Source organism: Aulonocara sp. 'chitande type north' Nkhata Bay, linkage group LG3, assembly GCF_057382095.1.
Source record: "Aulonocara sp. 'chitande type north' Nkhata Bay isolate Kocher_YH1m ecotype deep benthic linkage group LG3, A_spYH_male_GT1.1, whole genome shotgun sequence".
Taxonomy (NCBI): Eukaryota; Metazoa; Chordata; class Actinopteri; order Cichliformes; family Cichlidae; genus Aulonocara; species Aulonocara sp. 'chitande type north' Nkhata Bay.
In genome coordinates this window covers 12570092-12592626 of record NC_141346.1, presented here as the reverse complement: position 1 = coordinate 12592626, position 22535 = coordinate 12570092, and the positions used below count along the sequence as shown (strand labels likewise).

The following is a 22535-nucleotide window of genomic DNA, read 5'->3' as shown; positions in this document are numbered from 1 at the left end:
CCAAACTCTCACTAACTGCAACTCTCCATCAAACACCTACATTTTGAATGAAGTCTGAGGGCTTGTAGTCTTGGAGAGCAGCACACCAAAACTGCATGCACAACTTCTGCTAACAGTGGAAACGGATTAAGAAATCCATGCAAACAGATTCATAAACCGAAAGAATATTATTTTACAGGATTAATGATCATATCAGCCGCTGGCTGATCACAAACCCTGAGGGTGTATACGAGAAGCAGAAGAAGCAGAGGGAATATCCCGTTTAAGTTTAGATAGTATTTGTAAAGATATTGACCATATCCTTTTCTGAAAGTGTGGATATAATGGATGGGGTAAGGTACTGACATGCTACAACTTTATAGTTGTTAAATTCTGGCTACAAGTATACATACCCATCTTGTACATGTTTTTTTTAACATTATTATCCTACCCAATTACATGTTTCTTTTAATCAGAGTATGCTGTTTTAATGACTTTACAATATCATTTACATTGCGTTCCTTACATTTTCCCAAATTGTATGTTATATTAATCCTATATTTCCGTTTTAATATTTCTAATGTTTGCCTTGTTTTCTTCACTGTCTGGTCTGCCTCTGTCTCACCTGTATGGATGCATTTACACCGAAATGTCCCCAACAAAGGATGTTTTAATTCACCACTATTCCAGTGAAACACGAGTCTCCCATCTTCCTGCTACCGGTCTGGAGTTTTTGTTCACCAAAGCACACACCAACTTCATACTGACGGACAGATCACTGCCCTTTTGCCGCCTCTTCTGACTGTGTTTTGTGGCTTTGGTTCACTTCACCTCACTCTTCCCCATTCTTGTCATTAAATCAGGCTGTTCTGCAACCATGGCAGCCAATTCACTATATGGCTTTATTCATGGTGTATTTTACCCCTTCACCAAAGGCCGTTCTCGTTTCCAACATTATATTTGCAGTGTTCGTCTATCTATCAATATCTGCGGAGTATTTTTTTAACGAGTATCCTATTTTCTAAAGCACAGCATGTAAATGGTAGCTCGGTTAGCAGGATGCTAGCATGTAGCGCTTAGTGAGACACGCCTCAGACGAGTTGAGCAAAGACCCCGTCTGTGTACTTTATACGTGAGCAACGGATTTAAATAACATTAACGTTTCAAAAGACAAACTTGAAGATAAATAACAATATACTTACCGGAGAATCGCCAGGGTTTGCCGCTGCCATCTTGCTGCTCCTAAATTCAAAACTGCCTCTGCAGACAGGCAGGGGAGGCGTGGAAATTGTCTTTGAGTTAGTCAAACGTTTTCCTTAGTTCGAGTAGATGATAAAAAAAATAATAAAAATAAATGGGATTTTAAATAGGACTAGGCGTTCTGTAATGATCTCTATTTAGGAGAAAAACTTAATCACTCACCTTTAAACAGCTCTCTTTTAGGAGACACACTGCTGGCTAACGGTGTCATGTGATCAAACAGCGTAATTTAATTGGCTGAGAGCCACTCGACTCGATCTGGTGCTGATTGCTCTGGCTTGGGTCATTAAAGTTCATCACTTTTGCAGTTGAATTTTTGCAGGCGAATTTTTGCAGGTGAATTTTTTTCAGGTGAATTTTTGCAGATGAATTTTTTGCAGGTGAATTTTTTTCAGGTGAATTTTTGCAGGTGAATTTTTGCAGGTGAATATTTTTGCAGGGAAATTTGGAGGATAAAAAATCAGTGTCATAAATTCAATGTCTAAAAATACTTGAATTCTGATGATACTATATTTCTTCCATACTGTACCAGTGTACCTGCACATGTGATGTGACAATAAAAGTGAATTGTTTACGTGAATTGTTCAAGTTCACTGCTGTAATAACTAATAATGATTAATATAATAACTATAATATTGGCCATATTATATTTACACTGACTTTAGTCTCATGAACAACATAATTGTTATTTACTAGCTGATCTTAAAATGACTGTTCAGTACAGAAATGAAGCCCAACAATCATGTTTTACAGTCATGTGGTCTCAGCCTCAGATACTTATTAAATCACACAAAGCTCGTGTAGAAACAAACGAACAAATGAACAAAATATGTTCTCCTTCATTTCTCTCAAACAAAGCTGTATGAAACGTTTCCAGCGGTTAGTATCATGGTTGCTAGGCAACCTGGGCAGCGCGACGGAGATCGACCGGTATTTCACAAGCCTCGCACTTCCGGCCTTAGCGGTCTTTGAGTACGCGGCCCTTGTGGACCGTTAAGGCTGCGTACTTTAGGGCTGCAGAACCTGAATTGGGATACAGCCTAAGGCTGTTCCAATTCTCAGCACCGGTCCTCTCTTTCCCTGAGTCCTTAGCAAATCTCCTTCCCACGATGACGTTTCCAACGAGGGCAAGAAAAAGAGTTTAGGAAAAGGAGATAGGCGCTACTTTTGAAATAACACCCCACATGGTTACGTTGGTCTGCTTAGTCACGTGACCGCACAGCAACAAATCACAGCAGAGCCGGAAAAGGAGGCGGAGCAAAGTGTGTGTGCAGGAGAGGAGTCGAGCAGAGAGCTGCTTTTTCATGAAACGGGAGTAAAGTAGTAAACTTACAGGAACATATACCACTGCCAACGTTGGGATTAATTTCTGCATCGATCTGCACACCCTTGTGTCCTGGATCGTAGCCGAGATCAGCGTGAACCACGTGGGTCTCTGCTCCCTGATCTGTTTCTTAAGACTTCCAGCTTCATCACGGAGTTTCTCTCGGTTTGTGGGCTCATCTAAAGGTAATCACCGAGCCAACTTTAATGTGGGTTCAGTTTATGTTGTTGCTGTTAAGAATAATAGATTGCTTGGTATACACTGGAGTTAGACAGACTGTAGAGTTTGTGATTGTCTGCAACATTATAATCTGGCGGTTGCTATGGGGTAAGAATACATACAGAAAAATAGTCTTTGAATATGAACAAAGGGTGCAGGGCAGGAGAAGAGCCAACCCCCAGGACAGGAAGCCACGGGTACAAGCGTGGGGGAGGGCTGTCACTACCGAGAAGGGTCTGGCTGCAGCCACTGTGGAGCTCCACAGTAACCGGAAACACGTGACCTCCACAATAACCGGAAACACGTAACTTCGGTTAAATCGACTTTGACATCGAAAACTAAATTGCGTTTTTGTCACTATTGATGCTGCTGAGAAATAAAAATGGTTTTAAGTGGGGGGTTTTAACACTCTGGGTTTGTTCAAAAAAATTCACCATCCCCTAAATTGTTCGTGGCCAAAAGTGACACTTGCTGTTTCGCTGATTTATTTATTTTTTTACAGTACATCGCGTTGTGCGTTCTGATTGCTGTAGACCATTGTCAATCAATCTAGTCCAGTGTCTCCTGTACAGGAGCGGTCCCTAATAGGCCCACGGACCGGTCCCGGTCCGTGAGTCTTTTGGTACCGTTCCGCGAGAGTTGATCCTCCGGTGTGAAATGTATGGTTGTAGTTGTGTGTCTTATTTTGAAAGAACTATTTACGCGTTACCATAGCGACCAGATAGCGTTAAGAAGCAGAGAGGAGGATGTCACTGTCATTGTTATTGGCGCACAGCTCAAGTCACGTTTATTATTACATTTACAAAATACCACAGTTTCTTTTTTTTATTCTTTTGTTGTATTTATCCGCGACACCTTAAAGGTCGTTCCCTGAAAATATTGTCTGACATTAAAGTGGTCTGTGGCGCAAAAAGGTTGGGGACTCCTGCTGTACAGTACAGAATGCGTTTAGCTTGTCGAATTTACATAAATCTTTGATGCTAGCAGTGTAACTCTGAAGTGCTGTACTGTATGTTTGGAAGTTTTCTCCCAAACAAACACAACAATGCCGACGAAACGTTTTGCACCCTCAAATGCACCTTTAGGTTTCATTCCATAATACTGGACTTATGTTTCTACGAAGGTTTGAACTCTAAGAGTGTTTAAACAAAAGAGAAAAGTGTGAAAATGTTCATGCCTGTCTGAGAAAAGTGTATAAAGCATGTAGTGAGGGGTTTTACAGTCTTAACATCTGTAATAATTGTAAAAAATAAAGTTGGCTACTTCATGGATTTCACCTACCGCGGGTTATTTTTAGAACGTAACACCAGCGATAAACGAGGGACTGCTGTATTATTAATAGTAGAGTCTGGGACATCTAATTGATTAACATCAACATTGATTATTATGCACTATTATTTTTGTTCAAGGAGAGCCAAAAATATAAAACTCTCTCAGCTTGTTTGTTGCCAAAAATGGCCACTTTTTGTGTATGTTCACAAAATGCTATAAAATGTTTCTTAAAACATTTATCTACTTTTACCGACGTGACTCTTTAAAATAGCACCAGTCCTTTTCATCAAAATCAAAATTGTATCTAAATTTTTTACTCTTTATAGCCAATTAGGTTATATATTACCATTAACTTTTCAGATAAAACGGTGATAAAGTCCTAATGTTTTCATGAAACTTCCTTTTATTCCCCATCTGAGCATCGGGGAAAAGGCTGTCTTGCAATTGTTGAGGTCACTAGTGTGTGCCCCATTTCTTCCAGGATCACTCTCTTTATAGGTTTTAGTGGACTCATAGTACTGCGAAGTGGTTTCATGGTACAAAGGGATTGTATTCCAAGATCTGGGAGACTGTAGAAATGAGCAGTGATGCCTTTCCTACCATCTTTCCAGAAAAATAAGTGATCTGTAAGCTGTTAGGCTTACTTACAGCAGCAGCACTTTCTGCACCTGCATAAACTCCAGGACACATTTACTAACGATGTTTGTTGCTGTATGTGCTGCAGCTTTGAATTTTTTAATAATATATATTTTGTTAATATTTTGGCTATGGTGTCTTGTTATGAAATGTAAAAGAGTAAAAGTGTTGTTAGCAGGTGCGTCAAAGCTAAGTTTGACTGGGAAACTTAAAGCTCAATAGGCTGCATCAACAGAAATTCACTGCAGCCTATGTAATATTTCATGCGTCATAATTTATTCTACTCTATCTTGCAAATACATATTTGTGTGGCAATGTCATGCACAACACACACAACTATTAGATCCTTAAGATCAAACCCGTGTCATTGTTTTGGTCCACTGCAGTGCAGGGCCCTGTTTCAGGAAGCCGGTTTAGTGGAAAAACTGAGTAAGTATACCCTGAGTTAACGAAAACTCTGGGTTTTCGGTTTCACAAAGCGAGTTCAGCTGAAGCCTGAATGAGTCACTATGACGACACACGCCGTGAAGCTAACCTGCCCCCTAGCAGGTTTACTTCAACTAACCCTGACTGTCTCCGCCCCTTTGTCGGAAACCTGACAGTAGGAAGTGTCAGACATGGCGTGTCCCTTCCTTGAAGAGCCAGTAGATCGTGAAGCCCAAATCCTCCGCAGAGCTCTCCGCCGGGAGAGAGTGATTAGAGCGCGTTTGGACATTTTATCATTTCCTGATGATTTTCTGTGCGAACGTTACCGTTTCTCAGCACAATCTATAAGTTATTTGAATAACATCCTCAGGCCATATATTACGCATGTGACACATCGCGGACATTCTCTCAGTTCTGTACATATTATTTGTATTGCACTTCGGTTTTTTGCAAACGGGAGCTTTCTGTATAATATTGGTGACGCTGAGCACGTTTCCAAGGCTACCGTCTGTCGGGCAGTCAGGAATGTTAGAGTTGCACTGAAACGTCTCCTGCACTCATCTGTGGTGTTCCCCGGTCACAGACCCACAAGATTCATCAAAGAGGGATTCCACAAAATTGCAGGTATCAGGATGACCAAAACTTAATTTATGATGTGGTGATATTTGAACTACTACTTAAATTTTACATTTATTTTTACGGTTCCCAGGCGTGATTGGCTGTACAGATGGCACTCACATTCCAATCATTGCTCCTTTAGTAAATGAAGGAGACTATGTGAACAGGAAGTCTTTCCACAGCATTAATGTACAGGTACATAGTTCCCTGTAGCATTTCAAACTAACAAATTATTTCATCATGGTGATGGATGCTAATTTGTGTTCTCTGCACTGTGAAGATCATATGTGATGCTGCCAACATTATCACAAATGTGGAAGCCAAGTGGCCAGGCTCTGTTCATGACTCACAAATATTCCGTGAATGTACACTGAGCACAAAATTTGGACATGGTGAGTTGAGAATACTTTAAAATATATAAAGACCAATTGCTTCAGGGACATTTGAACTGAAGTGTACCCTTCTGTCTTAGGAGAGTTCACTGGCTACTTGCTTGGTGATAGGGGGTATCCATGTTTACCCTATTTGCTTACCCCTTACCCTGACCCTGAACCGGGCCCACAGCAGCGATATAATCTGGCTAATTGCAGGACAAGAGCCAGAATTGAAATGACTATCGGAATGCTTAAGGCCCGGTTCCAGTGCCTGCAAAGACTCAGGGTCACCCCAGAAAGGGCATGTGACATTATTGTTGCATGTGTGATTCTTCACAACATTGCCACAATTAGAGGAGAACACTGTCCTTCTGAACCAAACATCAGCAGTGATCCAAACCATGAACATCCTGACCCTCCCACGGACATACAAGATGGAAGCGCAGTCAGAGACACCATATGTCACAATCATTTCTTTTGACCCATCACCTCAACATGTTGAAAGACGGAAAAACAGATTTTTTGTTCAACTGGCTTTATTGGTCGCCTGTGTTTCCTGTACACAAAGTATTAAAAGATGTAAACCTCATAAAGTGTCTCTGTTGCTTCCTCCTCTGTAACAGCTGTCAATGTTTCTTCATTATTTTCCTGTAGTAAGGAAATTAACAACATTGCTGTTCTACTGTAAACTCATATAATCTGTGGAGTATTACTCACAACTGCATGTTGGTCTGGCTCAACAGGAGGCTGCACCAGATGCAGTACACCACCACCATCAACTGATAGAATATGAGGTTTATACAGGTCACTTATAACTTACAAGGGACCAAATGGCAATTAACAAACATACCAATCACCTTACACTTCATTGTCATTATGCTCTCAAAGACAACCAAGACTGAGGGAAGGCAAAATCAGTAGGAAAATAACTTCACTACAAAATAATTCATTATGGTAAAGAGTTTATCAAATGAATGAGCAGCACTGCAAAGGTGACTGTGAAGAAAGGATGTATGCACATCATGTATTATTTTGAATTTACCTCTTATGTAGGCACTTGTGTCTTGCGGGGTTATTGACTCAGAGGATGTCCCCGCAGAGATGCCTTCGGCCACAGGGCGCCCACTGTTTTGGCTGAGGGCCAACTGCTCAGCCTCTGTGAGTGGTGGTGGTGGAGGACCCCCACCTGTTTTTCGGGCCTCCGCTTTTTTTCTGTTGGCTATAACGGGCCACATTTGAGCAGAGTAAGCAAATGTGTACTTGTAATGTGCTCAGATAATTTCAAAAAGTGCTTACAGAAAGAAAATTAATGTAGCCTCTAACTGCAATTGATTTACGTGGGACAAACAGACCAAGCACTATGGCTCATAATACAATTACACCTTACCTGTTTGGACTATATTTTTATATTTCATTTTTACTTGCTGCCAGGCACGTTTGGGGCCTGTTGGGTTGCACCTGCGCTCACATCACGTCACAAAATAAAATGTATAAAATAACAAATAAAATAACATATGATAAAATAACGTGTTAAATGGGTGGAAATCCCTAGATCAATGTTTATATTAACACTCACGCATTGACTCTGTCGGCTATGTTTTGCCATGCATGCTCCCTTTCTTTTGCAGCTGTGGCTGTGTTACTTTTTTCCGCGGAATTTGCATGTTATCGGCATATGCTGCCATCAGAATTTCGGCCTCAAGCGCTGTGAAATACATTGACCGCGCCTTCTTTCCCTCCGTCTCCATGGTGACTCGCTTAATCTGTGCTCCGCTTATCAGGGCTTTATGTATCCTCGTCCGCGCGCTTCACTTGGGGTTAAAGCAACTCCGCGTTGATTGAACTACTTGTTATCAGCCTTTCTGAAACCGAATATTCCGAGTTGGACAGTTCGGGGTTACTCAACCCTGAGTATCGTTTTTCACTCTGAGTTTTCTAAACCGGCTTCCTGAAATAGGGCCCAGTAGTCAAAAAAAAGAATAAGTGAAGTGTCCACAATTGGCCAGGATAGAGCCCAGTGTTAATGTTTAAAATGTATAAAAATATTATTGATTACAATTCTTACTGTTAATATCAACAATAAGCTTTTTATTTTGAAATTACAACTTCAAAAAAAATGCTGTTACATTTAATGCTGTTACACTGTAATCCTTTATTATAAGTATGGACACAGAATAAAGTGAACAACATTTTGAAATAAGTTTAATTTGAATTTTGTACTACGTAAAAAACAAAACAAAAAAACAACAACATATTAAACAAACAAACAAACACAGCCAGTGCCTTCATTTGTCCATTACATGTCATAGCACTGACCCTTAGCCCCTGCTCATAAGCACATGCTTTCAAAAAGAGCTCCATGTCCTCTGCAAACTGAAAAACAACGAGGAACAAGTCCCTTGCTCCAGTGTCTTCTTCCTCTGACATGTCTCTTAAGACCCTCTGCTGGTCCCCTTGATTTAAGGACAGATATTTTGGCATTGTTACATGTCCACGGAAAAGTGCCTTATTTTGGACAACCCACTGCACAGCAGGACACAGATCTTCAACAACTGCTGGCTCCTGTGTCAGGCAAATGGGGATGAAAACAGTTATTTCTCTGTTGCAGAACAGTTTTTTAACAGTTGTAGGAGCCATAATTGAATGTATTGAATTTTGATGATCACTGGGTTTTTATTTGTTTGGTTGTTATGGGAGTCACGTGGGTGCTAGCGGTGACATAAATGGGCGTTGTCAGTCTGTCATTCATGGGTTTTGATTTTGACAGAGAGGAGGGCTCGGTAGCCGTAGTTTTTGTTGACCGCTGCACTACATGTTTCGCTTCGTTTATTAGAGCCTGTGATGTTGTAAGAGTCTGAATCAGGAGCTGATGATATTACTCTGTAAACTCTTAAAGCACTTTAATAAACAAGCAAACAATTCCATCTCTCGCATTATTGCGTAAAGTTGACAGCGCGTCAGGCAAATAGGCAGGCTCCAGCCCCGGCCTGTAGCGACTGTGGAAGTCGCTACAACAGTTATTCAAATGTCACTAACCATGTAATTACACTACTGTTTAAAGTGAATACTGACCTGACTGACTTCCTGGAACTTGCGCTTTTTCAGTCTGAAAATTGGCACGTGTTGTCCTTCAAGCACAGCTTTGGCTTCCTCTCTCCAGTGTGCAAATAGCTTGCCAGAGCTACGAAGAGTAAGGCCACAGTGAGGGCATGTCATTTTCATGGACTTTCCATCAGCTGCAGTTTTATTGAACACAGAGGGTGGAGCATATGAATGTTCTAACAAAGACTCAGAAAATGGTTCAGATACCGAAGACAAAACCTTGGGGGGGGGAGACGGGGCTCCTCGAAGAGTACTGCCGGAGGAATATGGGTCTCCTCGGAGAGTTCAGCGGGGAGCAGTCCTGATAATGGTGGCTGACTTGGCATTGAAGAATGCTGACAAGACAATATATGCCTTGCCATATCCCCACGCCGTATGATTGTAATCTTACAGACAGGGCGGTGAAAGTGTCCTGTTGTCCTGCAAGCCAGCCTGCACCGGCATATCATTTTATCTGTAAGAGAAAAAACAAACAAACAAACAAACAAACAGATGTAATTTAAATGTAGTTGTATAGAATGCAATCAATTTGTCTAACAATCAGATTGTACATGTTAACAAAAACATCCAAGCCAACCTCAATAATGAAAGCAAAATGGTATGGATCACAAAAGTTATGTCAAGAAAAGTGGTGAAAAGTAAATAAAAATATATTTTATAAAAACACTATTTTTGTTGCAGATGAATGCACTGAACTGTACAATATCAACAGCAACTTTTATGTCAACAAAGATACTGCAGAAGTGCTTAAAAAAGTGCATATTTATAACTATAAAGTATATTTAATACAAACATACCTTTGAAAGGCAAAGCATTTTTTTATATGCACACTTAGATGCTCCTCAATCTTTGCCCTGACAGTAGGGCTGAAAGTGGGGCACAGAGGGCAGTGAAAGAGTCCTCTGCAACACGTGTTGCATTCCTGCAATTCTGGCTTTAAGCCCGAATTCCGGATTGATATGTGCATCTAAAACAGAGAGAGAAACAGATAAACACCATATATACATTTAAGTTAAGGTTTTAGCAGAAATAAGAATTTACAGTTGGCATGTAATAGATTTGGGAAGAAAATTCTTGAAAAAAACCCACAAATATTTTACAAGACACTTTAATTTGTGAGACATGTTTCTATTGACATATAACAGTCAATTGAACAGGGGCTAACTAAAATCTGGGCAATAAAAAAGCTGTACAGAAAAGAATGACGAATAGAAGTATTGATAAATATATAAATCTGTTTGTGATGAAATTTACAGTGTTGACGCTAACAGTTTAGATACCTCTGTTTAAAAAGCACTGACTCGACTTTTTAGTCAAGTCGAAGTAAGAAGTACAGGGTCTAAAGTATAATTTATGTACAAAATATTGAAGTAATCTTGCGTCCAAAGCACGCGTGCGGGGGGCTGATTTACAAATGTACGCATTACAAAGTACAGATACGCGTGCTAAAATGTGAGAAGTAGAAGTATAAAGAAGTATACAGTAGGCACAAAAAAGTACAGCAGTAAAGTAAAGATACCAGAAAATTCTACTTAAGTACAGTATTGAAGTATTCGTTATTTTGCATCTCTGACGCCAACAATAAATCATACTCTAATGCAAAATGTGTTTTTTGCTTCTTCTCGCCCACAGAAGCCGTTAAGTCAAAGTCAAAGTCAAAGTCAAAGTCAACTTTATTTGTCGATTCTGCCACATGTACAGGACATACGGAGAATAGAAATTGCGTTACTCTTCACTCCCTAGATAAATCCAGCTCTCTTACTTAAACCAGGCCCAGGAAAAAGCATATCTGTGTGTTTCTCTGCCATGGAGCACGATGAAAAAACATTAAAATAAGGAGGAATGTTTTTGTAACGCAAAAAAAGTGTTTCATAAAGACTTAACCAACCTTTGCGATCAACTTGCATGACTTCCACGGTATCCATGCGTGTTTACGGCTAGTGTGGAGGTCACGTGTTTCCGGTTAGTGTGGAGGTCACGTGTATCCGGTTACTGTGGAGCTCCACAGTGGCTGCAGCCAGGTGCTCTTGTCACTACCCGATCCGTACCGGAAACCCGATCGGTACCCCGCATGTGCGAAAGGTGTCTACTTCCGGTCGAAGCATTTTACGATAGTTACAGGTCAGAGTATCTGTTAAGATGTTAAAAATAACAAGTATCTCTTAACATGTTTCCGATAATGAAACATTTAATATAATGTAGACAAAAATAAAAAAATTAAAAGATAGTGACAGATCGGGACTCCCGATCCTTACTGCGCATGTGCAAAGTCAGACCGTACAAATCGGGTCTACCCGATCCGTACCGCGCATGTGCAGGGGTTTTCTTCTTCTTCTGTTCGTTTAATGGCAGTGTACTCCCCAGTGTACGAGGACACCGCCACCTGCTGACTGAGCGAATGAACCCTATTGTAAACTGAATTAGCGTCATTACAAACGTGTGTTAAATTTGATTTAGTGATAATCGAGTGTGTTTATGCTTGTCGGTGTGGAGAGGATTGTTGGAAAAGTGATGATAATGTCCGCTATCACTGTCAATTGCCAGTAAACACTTCATCTGGCTGCTGAATCTTCACGTGACATATTATAAAGTCTGTATTATTAACTCTGTCATTAGGCACCATTCTTCTTATTTTACGGCGCTGTTGTTCAATCGGGGAACGCTTTCTGTTGAGGAGAAAAGCAAAAATTTGTTGCGGATACGGATTATTCATTGTTTAAATGTCCTGGTAGTCGAAAAGGAGGCAGAGCTGCTGAGAAATGCTAGGAGCTAACTGGGCGCTAACCATATCATTCAAACATATTGAATGTCGCAATGTTGGCAAAGAGAGGAAGTGACGTAAGATTTGCGCATGCGGGGTACCGATCGGGTTTCCGGTACGGATCGGGTAGTGACAAGGGCAATCAGCCTGTAGAATAGGACTTCATAGGGCTTTGGAGTTGACGTCACGCCACAAAGCATTGTGGGAGCGCAGCGTCGTTTTCGGGGTCTACGAATCAAAACAAACACACTGTGTTGGAACGACGACTACAAGAAAGATGCTTAAAAGCAGCTCAAAAGAGAATGGACTGTATAGAGACCGATTGCGTCCAGAGGCGAAGTGGCGGTACTTGCAGAAAATAGCGTGCATTGGAAATGTGGACCCGTATGAAATACGGCCGTGGAGTAGAAACCCTGAAGACCAACCGCTACTGACGTAGCCTGACATATTTTCGGACCTTGTCTGTGGAATCAGCGCGTACAAGTCGTCATTCAAACAAAGGTAAGTCAGCTCGAGTACTGCGAGTGAAACGCGTTTGATTTCCCTGCAAACATTCACATTAGTGCAGCATAAATTCATTCATGAGGGGAAATTACAGTGAGAACATGTGGAGGCTGTTAGATGGATAACATAGTGAGTTCAGTGCATTGATGTGACATTGTCCTGAAGGATTGTTATTCTTTATGGTTAAAGAAATTGCACTATTCATATTTATTATAAATAATCCTAATTACACATCTTGCTTCCATGTTTGTATCCTGTGTCACTAAAAATACATTTTATTTTAGTTTTATACATTGATCAATGACCTGCAGAATCTCCTTATCATATTAAGTGATTCATAATTGTCACTTTATGCTTTCTCCATCTCTAAAGTGATGACATCCTTGCATTACATACTTTAGGTTCATTTTCTGCAGGCAGGTTTCTGACAGAGAACAGGCAGATTTACACTATAACATGCAGCGTTCTATAGATGGACACATAAAGAAATGAAAAATTACATGTATGTGCTAACTTTCTAAACACTTTGTTACATTTATGATAAAGTAGATAAAACACATTTGTGTCGGCCTTGGCTCATAGTTCTTGTCTTTAAATGAACTTTGTCTGTGTGTGTTTCAGGTCCTGCACTCTCAAAGACTGAATGAACCAGCATCGCAGCCATGGGTCACTGTGAGCATCACAGGGAAGGTTGAAGTCGCCCACTGCAGCTGTATGGCCGGAGTCGCAGAGACCTGCACCCATGTCGCTGCTCTTTTGTTTAATGTAGAAGCAACAATGTTGATCTGTGGCATAAGGACTGTTACAGATGAACCTGCATCTTCAGCTGCCCAAAAAAAGGCTCTTGTTCAAAACATAAACAGAACATCTGTATTGAAAGGTAAAAGGAGCCGTCCTCAAAAAAGAAAAATCCCACCTGCTACTTTGGAGGAGTTGTCACCGCTATTGGATACTGTGCTGGTACACAGTAAAGCTGTGGGTTGTGGGAATGACCCATAATGTTTTATCTAGGGGTCTAGATTTATGCCTGTAGTGCACTGCCGTGTAAATAATTTGCATTTACTGAATATATACTGACTGAGTCCCACTGTTCAAAAGTTGAATAAAGAAACAAACTAATTTTTGCCTCTTTTTTAAATTTTATTGAAACCACCTTATAGAACATCACATCAGTTACAGTGTAGAATCCATGGCATTTATCAGAATCAGAATACTTTATTCATCCTGAGGGAAATTAGGGGTTACAGCAGGCAGCACGCCAATGGCGCATGCGCACTCACAAAGGAACCTTCTGACCAACTTTACACAAGCATCACATTGGGCAGACATGTCAGAAGGTAGGCTGATAGGAAAAAACAACGAAAATACACTATATGAGGTAAGAGGAGGAGAAAAAAAACTCCACTCAGACTGAGCTCCTAGTGGGAGAACAGTTTGATAACAGAAAAAACACCTCAGCACAAAAGCACATGACTATCAATACACCATAGAAACACAAGACAAGCAACAGGGGCGGGTAAAGGGTAAGAGAGAGCCGGTGTAGACAGCGCATCCGGTCCTGCAGCATGTCTGTGCTGGTCCAGTTGACTGCTATCTTCCCCGGTAGGGCACAAGCATCGAAGGCGTTGGAAAGGGAGGGGGGATGAGTGAGTGCTTATCAGTGTAAGTGTGTGTGTGTGCGTGTCCATAGTTTAGCTGAGACAGTGTCCTTCGGCCTATCAGGCTAAGTAAACAGTCCTCCAGCCAATCCAGGTGTCCTTGCATGGGACGGGAAGAATAGCCGTAACACAGTCGTTATCAGTGAGTGATTGTTCGGCTCCAGCCTTGGGCCTGCAGCTGGCGCCGTTATGGGGGTCCGCAATCTCAATGTTGATTTTGTAAATTTCCATGCGAGCAGCCCAGGAGAATTTTTGGCTGCCCTAACACTCCGACACTGGCCTCTCGAGCTCCCGTTGGAGAGCCACGATCCTCCCCATGATGGTATCAAACTTCTTTTTTTTTTTTTTTTTTTTTTTTTTTTTGGTATCAAACTTCTGTTCCGTGGTGTTGTCATTCTTTTGATTCTGAGACCTCAAAGCTGCAGTGATCCATTCCGTGATGTCGTCCAGCTGTCGCTCAAGGGTCTCATTTTGAGCAGGCCTCTCTCTGATGTATTCCCCCATACGCTCAATGTTGTTGCTTTGAGCCTTCACAGCAGCTGTAAGCATCTCCAAGGTGTTGACCATATTACGTTCGTTGTGAGAGGTCGCGCCTCGTCTCATCTCTTCAATTCCAGCGGACAGCCTTGGGGGGGTTTGAACAGCCGGTTCCGCTCTCTTATTTCTCCGATAAACCAGGGCCAAGCCAACTCCGATCAGCACGAACCCTGCTATCATGGTTCCGAATAGATAGATATCTTCAGCGTCCTCGATCGACAGTCCCGCCAGACACATGACTCTCCAGTTCTGCCACCCGTCCATCGTGTATCCGGCAGGGAAAGTCCCTCCAGGGCACTCGGGCTCTCCCGAGCCCAGACTTCTCGTTGAGAAAAGGGTGTCAATAGCATTCAGAGACCAGTTAATCAAATCCATAATTCTCTTTTAGGTTTTAGAGAACGACCGTGTGAGTCTATTCCAGGGAAAGTAATGCACACGAAACAGACAAGGACATAGAGGCTAAGCAGGGAAGATAAGGGTGAGGAGGAGAGGAGAAAAGTGCGACCGCCTTAGCTGAGAGCCAAAGAAGAAAAATGATTTTATAGTTTACAAATGACAAAATGTTTACACAAAATCATGAGTGTTTACATGATATCATTCACTACAAACATTACTTTATTTACTGTATCTTTTGAAAAAATACAGCAATTTTAACAGCACAAGACTTAAGAATATTTAACAGGAGCAGGTTTCATTTTTCCCTCGTTTTATTATCACACTGTTCACCAAACGCAGCAAACCTTCACCATCTTATCCTGAAGGGCCACCTCTTCACCCTCACATGGAAGAAGTAATCTGATTGGCATGGTGGTATGTTTGAAGCAGGTCCCTTGTGTAGCACTGGAACCCAGTCACGATGTGATTCATCCATTTAATAGGCTGGTTTGCTGCAATAATGCCAAATAATTAGCAACTCTATAAATAGAAGGTAGTTCTGCAAAATCACTCAGTAGGATGTTTGTTCTAATTTGCTATGAGCTCAGAGCGCATCGAAAATAAAACTAATAGGCTATAAAGATTGATATGAACATATTTAGAACTTACCGGAATGAAAATGTCTGGAGCACCAACAGATATTTGGAGATGGAATAGAACTGCACGTCAGCTCGTCTCACAGCTGCTCTCCAGGCTGGACGCCTTTGTTTGGTAACATCGATACACGAGCTGCCTCGTGTTGCTTCCAGGTTGGGAAAGAATGGCGCTGGCCAGTTGCCGTGTTTTATAACATGATTGACATGGCAGCACTGAATGCACATGTGCCGTATCAAGCATGCACCAGGATAAAGGAAAGACTAAATACTTTTTTGCCCCACTGTATTTGTGTACATGACAGCATTGCTGTCCAGCATTGTGTTTATCAAAACTCTTTTTACAAATCCTGCTGTGTGTGTGTCCCCCAGGTGATTAACAGGAGGAGAAGAGTCTGGTGGTGCAACGGAGGAACAATTTCATCCATTTGGACTCAGCTCAGCCACTACAGAGGAAACAATCAATGACTTCAACACAAAAGGTGAGAAAAATATCACAGTTACAATTAGGGATGCACCGATACCGATACTGGTATCGGGTATCGGGGCCGATACTGTGAAATGTGTGTGTACTCATACTCGTAAAAGTTAAGCGATACCATGAACCGATAATAATGTAGCCCGGATGGGAATTTGGGAGTAGACACTCATAATTCCCATGGACTTAAACGCCACGGTAACATAAGGTGTTCACAGTTGATGTTTTGTGATGTAACTGTACCCAGAATGTAATTTGCCCTGTAATATGTCACAAGGTAAATACAGGTAATTAGAGCAATCAAACTGTTATGTTAATCATAAAGTATTATTTTATGGTATGTAACTCTGAATGGAGTTTAAATATTGTTCAGAGTTCTAATTTCTTGTAACAGAAGTTACAAGAAAATACAAAGATCATATTTTATAAGCACACATTGAAACAACAATATCATCAGTTGAACTTGAAATTTCTTATGCGTAAAAGATTTTCTCTGCTGATCAATATTTCTTCAATAATGTCATTTTCATTACAACTCTCATTGTAGCACATCATTGTAATGTGATACTGCCACCAGAAGGTGGTGGAAACACACCAACAATGTGTTTGTTGACATGTTTGATTCAACCAATGGAGGGAGTTTCAGTTTGTTCCACGACTGCATTTCACTCACTGCCTCTGTTTGTATCTCTGTCACTGCAGGACCAACATGGAGCAAGAAGTCAGCGCTCTCAGGAGGCCGACAAACCTCACAGAAGAAAAGGAAAGAAAACCTACAGCTGTGATGAGGGTGGAAAGTCTTTTACCCAGGCTGGACACCTAAAAACACACCAAGTCATCCACAGTGGAGTTAAACCTTACAGCTGTGACTTGTGTGGAAAGTCTTTTACCCTGGCTGGAAGCCTAAAAACACACCAACTCATCCACAGTGGAGTTAAACCTTACAGCTGTGACTTGTGTGGAAAGTCTTTTACCCAGGCTGGAACCTTAAAAAAACACCAACTCATCCACAGTGGAGTTAAACCTTACAGCTGTGACTTGTGTGGAAAGTCTTTTACCCAGGCTGGACACTTGAAAAAACACCAACTCATCCACAGTGGATTTAAACCTTACAGCTGTGACTTGTGTGGAAAGTCTTTTACCCAGGCTGGACGCTTGAAAAAACACCAACTCATCCACAGTGGAGTTAAACCTTACAGCTGTGACTTGTGTGGAAAGTCTTTTACCCAGGCTGGACACCTAAAAACACACCAAGTCATCCACAGTGGAGTTAAACCTTACAGCTGTGACTTGTGTGGAAAGTCTTTTACCGTGGCTGGAAGCCTAAAAACACACCAACTCATCCACAGTGGAGTTAAACCTTACAGCTGTGACTTGTGTGGAAAGTCTTTTACCCTGGCTGGAGACTTGAAAAAACACCAACTCATCCACAGTGGAGTTAAACCTTACAGCTGTGACTTGTGTGGAAAGTCTTTTACCCTGGCTGGAGACTTGAAAAAACACCAACTCATCCACAGTGGAGTTAAACCTTACAGCTGTGACTTGTGTGGAAAGTCTTTTACCCAGGCTGGAGACTTGAAAAAACACCAACTCATCCACAGTGGATTTAAACCTTACAGCTGTGACTTGTGTGGAAAGTCTTTTACCCAGGCTGGAGACTTGAAAAAACACCAACTCATCCACAGTGGATTTAAACCTTACAGCTGTGACTTGTGTGGAAAGTCTTTTACCGTGGCTGGACACTTGAAAAAACACCAACTCATCCACAGTGGAGTTCAACCTTACAGCTGTAACTTGTGTGGAAAGTCTTTTACCCAGGCTGGAACCTTAAAAAAACACCAACTCATCCACAGTGGATTTAAACCTTACAGCTGTGACTTGTGTGGAAAGTCTTTTACCCAGTCTGGAACCTTAAAAAAACACCAACTCATCCACAGTGGAGTTAAACCTTACAGCTGTAACTTGTGTGGAAAGTCTTTTACCGTGGCTGGACACTTGAAAAAACACCAACTCATCCACAGTGGAGTTCAACCTTACAGCTGTAACTTGTGTGGAAAGTCTTTTACCCAGGCTGGAACCTTAAAAAAACACCAACTCATCCACAGTGGATTTAAACCTTACAGCTGTGACTTGTGTGGAAAGTCTTTTACCCAGTCTGGAGACTTGAAAAAACACCAACTCATCCACAGTGGAGTTAAACCTTACAGCTGTGACTTGTGTGGAAAGTCTTTTACCCAGGCTGGACACTTGAAAAAACACCAACTCATCCACAGTGGAGTTAAACCTTACAGCTGTGACTTGTGTGGAAAGTCTTTTACCCTGGATGGACACTTGAAAAAACACCAACTCATCCACAGTGGAGTTAAACCTTACAGCTGTGACTTGTGTGGAAAGTCTTTTACCCAGGCTGGAGACTTGAAAAAACACCAACTCATCCACAGTGGATTTAAACCTTACAGCTGTGACTTGTGTGGAAAGTCTTTTACCCAGGCTGGACACTTGAAAAAACACCAACTCATCCACAGTGGATTTAAACCTTACAGCTGTGACTTGTGTGGAAAGTCTTTTACCCAGGCTGGACACTTGAAAAAACACCAACTCATCCACAGTGGAGTTAAACCTTACAGCTGTGACTTGTGTGGAAAGTCTTTTACCCAGGCTGGAACCTTAAAAAAACACCAACTCATCCACAGTGGACTTAAAGCACACAACTGTGAGTTGTGTGGTAAGGCTTTTGCTCTAAATAGCGACTTACACAGGCATCTAGTTACCCACTCTGGAATTAAGGCGTAGAGCTGCGACTTTTGTGGAAAAAGTTTCAGTGACAAACGGTACCGAAATATTCACCTACGGATTCACACTGGAAATGATGTTTCCTGCTGTGATCAGTGTGGGAAACTGTTTGCAACAGATGCACAGTTACAACAACACACTGAGGAGAGACCTTATAAATGTGACCTGTGTGAGAAGACTTTTAAAGCTCCAAATCAGCTGAAAAAACACCAACAGATCCACTCCAGAAAGTAACTCTACAAGTGCAGTTACTGTGAGGATGTATTGATTTTTTATCTTGTAATTTTAACCTGATTGTTTGGAAAAAGTCTGATCAGTAAACTTATGGAGTTATACTGAATGAACTGTTTGGAAAAATGAAGAAGTAACCTGAGTTTTATAGTGTAAACAGTAAAATGTAATTGGACGTTGGCAGAGATGCTTTTTATTTCAGGCGACGTTCAGGATAAAAACGTTGAAGGAATTCCCTGATTTACAATGTCTTTGTTTAGGAGTGGAGCAAAGAACATGGATCCATTTCTCAACCCTGTCGTCACTGTGGTGGTGGGCAAGCGTTTCTCTTTAACCTTTGTGGAAAAACCTCCAATCACGAACGGGACCTAAAACCACATCAACGTAGCCACACTGGAGACAAAATGAACTACTGCAAAGAATGTGGGAGAGGCTTCCACACACCAAGTACATTAAAAAACATGAACTCTTCCACAGTGTGGTCAAAAAGCACATCTGTGACCAGTGTGGGTCATCCTTCACCACTGCAGGAGGGACACCATACAAGTGCAGACACTGTGACAAAAGCTTCTCACAATCAGGTCATCGTAACAAACATGAACGTACACACATGGAAGTGAACTTCAGCTGTGACCAGTGTGACAAGAGCTTCAGGAATCTCAGTGCATACTCCGAACACAAACGATCCCACGCTGTAAATAAACTGTTTCACTGTTACCAATGTGCAAAAACCTTCACTTCATTATCTGCTCTGTGCAAACATCAGCCTGATCATGCAGGACTGAAATCACTGGATCACAATGAATCTGAAGAGAGAGAAAGATCCTCTTCTGGTTTCAGGGTCAGACTTAAAAACCTTGAGATCAGGCTCCACAGAGTTCAGATGGAATCTCCTGTAAAGAGTGTCAGCTGATGCCACACTTGGATCTGATGAGGTAGCTCTGATTTCTGGACCTGCAGTGAATAATCCTGAATGTTACATTTAGGAAGCTGCATGTCTAGATATGCATATCAAGTTAATTTTTTTCCTTTGAGGGATTTTAATTCTCTAAAATTATCCCTGTTACATTTTAATCTTTGTTCCCTTAGGACACAGTAGTGTTTAGTAGTTGTACTTGTTACTGTATTATTAAAGTTATAGGAATGTCTTTTTTACCAAACCAATAATGTATCAGAATTGCAGATATGGATATATATTTCAATTTCTTTCATTTGAACTTTCTTAGTGTTTCCAAAATTAACTTTTTTTTAATGTATTCATTTAATGTGTTACCTCTGTTAAATTTCAACCCTTCATTCATATTTAACCTTTTGCTGTTGTAAAATCTTCTCTTAAATCATTTTCTCCCAAAACTACAAATATTTTCACAGCAGTTGCTCTTAAAACCTCCAAAATGAACTAAATCTGTCCACCAGCTTTGAAAAAACACCTGCTGTGACTTTATGTCCAGAAAAAAAGAAACTCAAGCTGAACTGGTTTTGGGCTGTACTTCCATGTAATGCCAGTTTGTACCAGAAGATGGAGCAGTGAGTCAGTGTAACCTTTATTCAATTAGGCAAAGAACACAATCTTATTCACAGTGGCAGCAAAGAAATGTTGAAAGTTAAAGTGTTAGTTATATTTGAAACTCAAGCTGAACTGGTTTCCACATGTTCTGCAGCTGTTTTCTTGTTGATTTGAAGTTTGTATTATGAAATCCTGATAATGTTAAAGTGTTAGTTATATTTGATGAAGTCTGTGTAGAGTTTATCTTATTAAACAGTTTGGTGTGAAAAATAAAGAAATGGTCTCAGAACAAGTAGTTTGACCCATTATTTCCGATTCAAACTAATTTAACTGTTTTCAGTGGTACATGTGGAGGTTTATCACAGGAGGCGACTTGGCTGTTCTCCACTCACACTGAAGAAGGATCCTGCAGCTCATTAAAAACTCTAAAATGATCTTGAAAGAACATATGTTTGATTTTTCTTAAAAACATGCTGTTGGCATGAAGCTTTGAGACAGTGTTTTTAAGAGTCATTGTGGTTAACATCTCACACATTCCAATAAAGCAGATGTTCCTGCATTGCAACAGCGGTTTGCAGTTGCAATGCAGGATTGTGCTGCTGCTCGTCTACAGGACTCTCATGGAGCACCACTTTGAAACTTTGTAACTCTCTCTGCAAAATACAATATATAAAGACCAATGCTGGGCAATTAATTATATAGTTACTTCTTCAAAAAAGTTACTGAGTATTGCAAACAACAAAGATTTTTGCAGCTGTTTACCTAAAAATGCTGCTATGGGATTTTTTTTAAACAAACATTTCAAACTATTTACAGAACAATCAGGTGTTCTGCATCAAATCTGATGCCACACAAATTATTTGTGCCTCTCCAAAAAATAATTTCTGTCCACTATGAGATAAAGGAGAACATCAAAAGCCTGATACCTGCAGGCCTGACAACAGGAGATGTATCACTCCTGTAACATTTAGCAGCCGCCTCATTGTTCTGACACACACAACAAAACTATTGACTACACTACACACTAACTATACAAGATTTGCGCTAAACGTTGCAAATCTCTCACATCTCAAAACACTGCCGTCACTCCTAAATTTTCCTCTTCTTAACAACTTCCGTTTCTTAACAACCAAATGCCATGTTTTGATTGGTCGGCATGGTACATTTTTTGACCAATGGGAAAGGGTGGGGTGTTTTGGTTTTGTCTTTGCTCACAGGCGGAGAGTGCTTTATAACGTTTTCTTTATAAAATGACGTTTTTACCATTTCTTCCCCCAGTAAATGTAAACAACAATATTCTGGAAGAAAACCAAACACTGGATTTTTTTTTAATCACAACTCTGTTTTTTATGTGGCCTATCAACACAATTTGAAACCTGGTATAAAGTCCACTCTTTTTACGTCACTTGTTCCATCTGTCCTGCTCACATCTCCAATGGTTGTACACGTTGTCATTAACGTGGCTTCACTCCACATTAGCCACGCCACTTTGCTAGCTAAAACACCGGTTTCGGCACATAAGGACGCTGTCATAGCCTGTCAACGACGTTGATTAGCTGCGCATATACGAATTTGAATCACGTGATTGGCTGGACTATGGGATGAGGTGCCATTGTTCTAATCCCATACTGGAGCAGCCAGTCACTTACTGACTAACACTGAAAAACAGAATTGTTAACGTATTCACTTTAATTTCAATTCCGGTTAGAATTTTATTTTATGTGCAACACGGATTTTTTCTGCACAGAGACCGTGCCAGCAGTGCGCAATTGAGCACACGCGCAGTTTAGAGGGAACATTGGTGATGATTATCAGAAAGTGAACAAGG

The 22535-nt window shown here is 40.9% G+C and overlaps 2 protein-coding genes across 2 annotated transcripts; one reads left to right on the top strand and one right to left on the bottom strand.

The window, feature by feature from the left end:
• Nucleotides 1-2498: 2498 nt before the first annotated feature.
• LOC147334011 (uncharacterized) lies at nt 2499-20993 on the top strand. Its single transcript, XM_086286475.1, has 3 exons — nt 2499-2748; nt 16071-16180; nt 16879-20993. The coding sequence occupies exons 2-3, from the start codon at nt 16163-16165 to the stop codon at nt 18967-18969; spliced, it is 2109 nt and encodes a 702-aa protein (XP_086142601.1). The 5' UTR covers nt 2499-2748; nt 16071-16162; the 3' UTR covers nt 18970-20993.
• Nucleotides 13654-15419, bottom strand: LOC147334012 (uncharacterized). The gene has a single exon (XM_086286722.1). The coding sequence runs from the start codon at nt 15043-15045 to the stop codon at nt 14395-14397; it is 651 nt and encodes a 216-aa protein (XP_086142848.1). The 5' UTR covers nt 15046-15419; the 3' UTR covers nt 13654-14394.
• Nucleotides 20994-22535: the final 1542 nt, after the last annotated feature.

Bases quoted from the DNA above. Each gene is read 5' to 3' on its own strand.
- LOC147334012 (XM_086286722.1), bottom strand. From the start codon at position 15,045: ATGGATTTGATTAACTGGTCTCTGAATGCTATTGACACCCTTTTCTCA.